This window comes from Rhinolophus hipposideros, assembly GCF_964194185.1.
Source record: "Rhinolophus hipposideros genome assembly, chromosome: 6".
Taxonomy (NCBI): Eukaryota; Metazoa; Chordata; class Mammalia; order Chiroptera; family Rhinolophidae; genus Rhinolophus; species Rhinolophus hipposideros.
In genome coordinates, this window is record NC_138052.1 from 99,043,747 (window position 1) to 99,049,806 (window position 6,060).

Here is a 6,060-nt window from a genome sequence, read left to right on the forward strand (position 1 = left end):
CCCGATAAAGTAAATTTCTGCGGAAAAGTGTGGGACACTTATCATGGTCCCTGTCACAGGTCACTTGGGAAGTACTATTTATGATGCTCTAGAAAATGAGCAGTTTGAGGAATGTCACCTCTGTCCCATCAGGAATTATCGCCTCCATTACTCACAGCTCCTGGTTCTCCTTTGCTTGACAATAGTTGGATGCTTTCTTGCACTGTCACCTTCCTGTGTCCGTAGGCTGCTGAGCTGGTGACGGAGAACTGCGAGGCTTATGAGGCCCACATGAGAGCCGTTCGCGACTACCTGGAGGCGAGGCTGGTGGTGAGTGGCGGTCAGCCGAGGGGCAGCCGGGTGACTGTCAGCCTGGTGGTTTCCTCTGCCAGTGAGCAGCGAGGGAGGGGACCCGTGACCCCAGAGGGCAGGCAGGACATGGGGTTTGACGGCACTGGACGAAAGGAGCTGTGTTGGCTGGAACCCACTGCCCAGGGACTCTGGAAACAACTAAGGTCATGAGCGAAGAGGGAAAAATTAAAGGGCTAGACATAAGCTGGAGTCAGAAACCCCCAAAGACGGAGTTCAAACCAAGTGGATTATCTTTTTCAGACTCGGGATACAAACACACCGGAGATGGTACATTTAATGAGTGTGTGTAGAAGATCCATAGATATTCTGAATTTTTCTTCTGATTGTGCTTTCTATAGTCCTCTATTGTGGTAGATGCGTATGGATAACTATTTTATGTGTTGAAGTTGAGGTTTTGTTTCCCAGAAGTCTAAAATTCATGGGCGAGGGACTTTGAAGCCGTTACTGAATATTTCATTGGTTTTTCAGGCTGAATTTGATAAGAAAATCCATCTCAACAGCCAGTTTCCAGGGACTGAGCGACTCCCGAACACGTGTAACTTCTCCATCCGGGGACCCCAGCTCCAAGGTGATGACTGTCTCCTCCTAGTCTCCCCATGGTGTGGCGGGGCTGGCGGGACGCCTGCCGTGGGGGGACCACGGCTCGAGGAGCAGAAGTGGGTGGTGTCCTGTGGTGGGCGGGGCTCCGTGACGACTCTGCCCCGCCCCCTGCGCTCGTGACCTGGTGCCCAAAACACGGGTAGTGCCCAGCGCTCCACCAGCCGGTGCGCCCCCCCGAAAGTTGTTAGGGAGGGCAATCAAATTCACTGCACCGAGGCTAGTTGGTCTATTTTTGTCAGCCATTTTTACAAAACGATGAGGGTAAGGGAAAGTAGAGGCAGCCAGCTTCAAAAACTGGCTCGGAGTAAGGACGAAGTGGAGAGAGAGCTGTGCGTTTCCCCTGTTCCTGCGACAGCCGCCTCCCACGCAGGGAGCTGTTGGGAAAACACGGCTTGTCCTGAGTCCCTGGGGCCCGCGTCCAGGACGTGAGCTGCCGTGTTTCCCCGCGAGGACATTGCGGTGGCCTCGCGAGCGCGCGTGGGCCTGCTCTGCAGATCACATTTGCCTTCGAAGAGCCGGTGGGGCTTGGTGGGTCGTCCTGGGTGAGGACGGAGCGCGCAGCACAACGCTTGGCGTGTCCCCGGGCTGCAGCGTCCTCACTGCGGCGGCGGCTGCGCGTCCTTGTCGTGGGCAGCGCGGCTCCTGTCCTCCCCCTTTGCATGGGCGCGGACTTCGTATTCAGCGATGACTGGCGTTAGCCTCAATGAGGCAGAGTCCCCCTTTAATTAAACCTGCGGCCGTGGGTTTATTGTTTTACTCTCTGCGGATGAGCGGACCCGGCGTGCCTTCTGGCTTCATAAAGACAGCTGCCGAGTGCCTCCACCCGTGGGGAAGGCCCGTGTCCGTTTGTACTAAGTGAGGCAGCCAGTCGGAACTCTGGGTGTCGCACTACACAGCCTGTTGGAAATACCGATTTCAAGGCCCTTCCAGAATAGCGCCTGCTTCTCGGCAGCGCAGGAAGAGAGCAAGCGTTTTCTCTGGGCCCTGCTGCACTTTCTGTCACCTGCGCTCGGGTTCCGCAGGCGGCGTGATGAAGGGAGCCTCGAGACTCGCAGCACAGAAGAGGCAGCGGGGGTGGGACAGGTGGGCCCTGCCTGGAATTGCCACCTCAGGGGCCGTGTGCTGTCTCCTCAGGCCGCTTGGTGCTGGCACAGTGCAGGACGCTGCTGGCCAGCGTGGGGGCTGCGTGCCATTCGGACCAGGGCGACCGGTAAGTGCTCTCCAGGTGCTGGGCCTGGGCCTTCACGGAGCTGTGCTGCCTGGTGGGGACAAAGAAAGTGACCAGACATCTCAGGGCCAGGGGCCGACGCTGTGTCCTGTGAAGCAGAGACCCTCTGTGGGCCCTCGCGGGGGGGGGGGGGGCGGAGGGAAGAGGGTGGAAGCTGCAGCCTGCAGCAGCGCTCGCAGGTGACCAGGAGACTTTTAGTGTCAATTGGGCCTGAAGGAACAAGGGCCAGGCCCCGAGGGCGGGGCTGGAGGAACAGGGGCGGGGCCTGGAGGAGCAGGGGCGGGGCCGGGAGGCGGGGCGGGAGGAGGAGCAGGGGCGGGGCCTGGAGGAGCAGGGGCGGGGCCGGGAGGGCGGGGCTGGAGGAGGAGGGGCAGACTGCAGCGTGCTCACTTTGTCCTCAAGAAAATAGGGGCTCCTGAAGGGGTGTGACACAATGAAGTTTGGGTTTCAGATAACTCCTTTTCCCTGCCGGGTACAGGAGGGGTTATGGGATAGCCGCCCAGGCAGATGGTGCTGATGGGTAGAGTCAGGCAGAGGTACAAGGCGACTGGGGGCTAGGGCATCAGGCGCCTGGAGGAGGAGAAGGGGCTCGGTTTCCGGTTTGCTGTGAGTGTGGGGCTGCAGAGGTGGGAATGGAGCTGGATAAAGCGCCTGGCTTCGGAGAGAGCAGGGGTGGATGGGAATGGACGGCTGTCCAGAGCGGGCTGGGGCCGTGCCTATGGCCTGCAGGAGGCCGCTCCTCAAGGCGTTAGCGCCCTGCAGCTGTGGAGGGCAGTTAGGGCCAGCAGGCCAAATGTGACAGCCAGAGTCACCGTCAGGTGCAGTGAGGCCAGGCCAGCCTGGAGTGCAGAAAAACGGCACATGGGGGCTGTCCCTTACGGAGCACTCAGGTGTGCCATCCCTCACAGAATGCTCACAATCACCTTCGGGATCTGAGTAGCCCATTTCTAGGACAAGGAAACTGAGGCAGAGTGGTCACGCTGGCAGGTGCACTCTGCAACCATAAGGGCCACAGAAGTGGGAAAGGGAGGCCTGGCGGTGCAGGTGGAGGGGATGAGGAGGGCTGGCAGCACAGCTCAGAGGGACCAGTGTCCAGTGTGGCCCCTGCGAGGGGGGGAGAAGGGGACAGAGGCACTGCCTTGTGAGAAGTGGGGCTGCCCCTCTGATGGTGCCTCCTCGATTAGAAAGTGAGATCACCCGGGGGGGGGGTACAAGAGAGAGGTCGAGAGCTGTAGGCGGTGTCACTGCCCAGTCTAAGCCCTGCTCTCTCACCTGTGACAGGATGGACTGCAGGGGTTTCCAGCTCTGACACTGGGTGACTGGAGGTGATGAGGTGCACCCCCTTTCACCTACCCCTGGACACGAAGGGCATTTATCTTGGCAGTTTTAAGGTGCTGTAGTCTGACAGCAGTCTGCCATGCTGTTTCAGCCCCTGGCCTGTGGGCCACTTGGGAGGACGGACCTTGAATACTGGACCCTGCTTGTGGATTTGAGGATGGGGATGAGCCTCATGGGGCCCAGCTTCAGAGCCACGTTCAGGCAGTAAATATGGGCCGGGACCCCGAGTATGCAAAGCTCTGTGATGGGTGCTGTGAAAAGCCCGAAACAGGCCTGGGCACACCATGGTCTCAAATGCTGTGCTTGGAGGCAAGACACTCTGCTGTGTGTGTGAGTGTCCCTTCTGAGACCTGGAAGCCCCTGTATCCCAGGGCTGGCCTCACTGGACACAACCACTGGAAGTCTGTCTGTGCTCGGCGCAGATGGTCTGTGCCGGGAGAGGCCACAGTGCCATGTAGGACGTCCCAGCTCGAAAGGACCAGGGCGGGGAAAACGAGGGAGGCCTGGAAGAAGTGTGGGCCAGGGCCGAGTCTGCAGAGGGGAGGTCGGGCAGTGGCGAGAGCAGCAGGGACCATGTCCAGTCCGGTGCCTTCCTCCGTGACGGCTGACTTCCGGTGCCCCCTGCAGGCCGTCCCCGGTGTTGCTGAGCTGTGGCATCCCCGCTGACGTGGCCAGGAACGCGCTCCGGCTCAGCGTGGGCCGTCACACCACCCTGGCCGAGGTGGATCTCGTGGTGCAGGACCTGAAGCAGGCGGTGGCCCGGCTGGAGGGCCAGGCCTAGCGCCCCGGCCACCGGGGGCTGTGCCAGGGTGACGCTCCTTCATTTGTCCATGTCTTCATTTTGTCCTGGAGTGTCTGAGTGCAGTGACTGGTGGCTTCTGTGTACTCTGGGCTCCCCCCACCCCCATATGCGGGTCAGTGGGGAGTGGGTCTGCTGGGCACACACACCCCAGAGGTGCTTATAGGCCCAGGACACAAACGCCTGCATGGACTGTCACTGCTACTGCTGCCCGGTAGCATAGGCTGAAGTGGAATGTGACCACGCTGCCCTCTAGGAAGTAGGCTGAGCCTGTCATCAGCAGCCCCTTTCTGGGATGTGGTGTTTTTATCCTGAAGATAAAATCCTAGTATTTATAATCAGTTGCCAGCTTGTATCATGAAAATAGGAACCCTGACTTTTGGCTTCGATCACGGCCTCCCTGTAAATGTCTGCAGAGCGGTCGGTTTGCCCCTGCGCCCTCCCCTCCGGGCCCTCCTCACGCTCTTTCCAGACAGGCCCTGCTCTCTGCTCAGTGTCCCCGACTTCCTGGCCCTGCCCATCTCCCTGATGCGGGCCACACTGCTTTCCCCACCCAGAGTCTCCAGGCCCCTCCCGTCTTTTCCCCTTTGATCATTTACTCAGGTTCTTAGCCTAAAGGGCACTGCACTGAGTCGTGGGGTGGCCGCTGCTCAGGTGGCTCTGGGCCGTTCCTGAGGTGGAAAGCCAGTTCATCCCTGACTCGGCCTTCACCTTAATTTTATCTGCAGAAGAATTTTTATCGTGACAAATGCTTGTGGCGTTCTGATACATATCAGATGTCACTTACATAGGAATGACTTTTTAATTGAATAACACTTATTGTGTGGTTTTAAGGTGCAAAGAGCTACATGATGACATTGAAGAAACAATTATGAGAAATTAAATGAACTAATAAAAGATTTCAGTGCTGTATTGGATGTTTTGAGGCTTTTCTAGTGGGTGCTTCTCTTAGCGGCACCAGTGTGTGTGAGCCCGCGAGGGGCTGGATTTGGGGCAGCAACCCCGACTCATCACTCTTTAACTCAAGAAGTTCAGCTTGAGGTTGTGTCTCTGGAAGCCCCTAGAAAGCAGGTCTCCAACCCGCAGTGCCCTGTGGCTTCCAGGCTCAGGCTACAATCCCAGTTTCCCCAGCAAAGACCTGTGGGTGTCCAGCCCCTCTGAAGAGAACAGTCTGGAAAATGCACTTGGGACCTTTAGCCGCAGCCCCACAGACTCAGTCGCTGTGTTTGGAGGGTGGGCTGAGGTGTGGCTCGAGATCCGCACTCTCACCTCCGAGGCCCCTGTCCAGTGTCAGGCCCTGCGCTCATCACTGGGCTTCCAAAGCCTCAGGCCAGCTGAGGGCCAGGATCCAGCGTAGGTTTTCCAGGGGGAGATGGGCCGTTGGCTCCCTGTGGGACAACATAGCCAAACTTTTAGACTGCCACACACCTGGTGGTTAAGTTCCCTGGAAAGAGCCCCACTGTGGATGGTCTGCCCTTCCAGGTGGCCTCCCCACAGGCCATCAGGGGCCTCAGGGCTGCTGCCCAAACTGGGGGAAACACTCTGAAGAGCCTGCTACTTTCTTGAAAGGACACTTGTAACTGTAAACACACACTGGATGTGGGAAGTCTGACTCAGGCTGAGATACTCACGCGCATTTCCTCAGCCCCCACCATGGGAGGAACAGGCACGGTCCAGCTGCGGGGCAGTGTCCACTAGCTGGCACCCTCCCCAACCTGGGCCCGGTGTGGGCCCTTCCCCTGCA

General features: G+C 58.7%; 1 protein-coding gene across 8 annotated transcripts in view; it reads left to right on the top strand.

Moving 5' to 3' along the window:
- SCLY (selenocysteine lyase) overlaps positions 1-5,232 on the top strand; it is a 41,652-nt gene extending 36,420 nt beyond the window's left edge. For all 8 annotated transcript variants that reach the window (XM_081050662.1, XM_081050663.1, XM_081050660.1 and 5 more), the window contains 4 exons: positions 226-309; positions 820-919; positions 2,086-2,161; positions 4,145-5,232. In XM_081050662.1, coding sequence (XP_080906788.1) covers positions 226-309; positions 820-919; positions 2,086-2,161; positions 4,145-4,298 — 414 coding nt within the window. In that variant the 3' untranslated portion in view covers positions 4,299-5,232. The remainder of the gene's footprint in view (positions 1-225; positions 310-819; positions 920-2,085; positions 2,162-4,144) is intronic.
- The last annotated feature ends 828 nt before the right edge of the window (positions 5,233-6,060 follow it).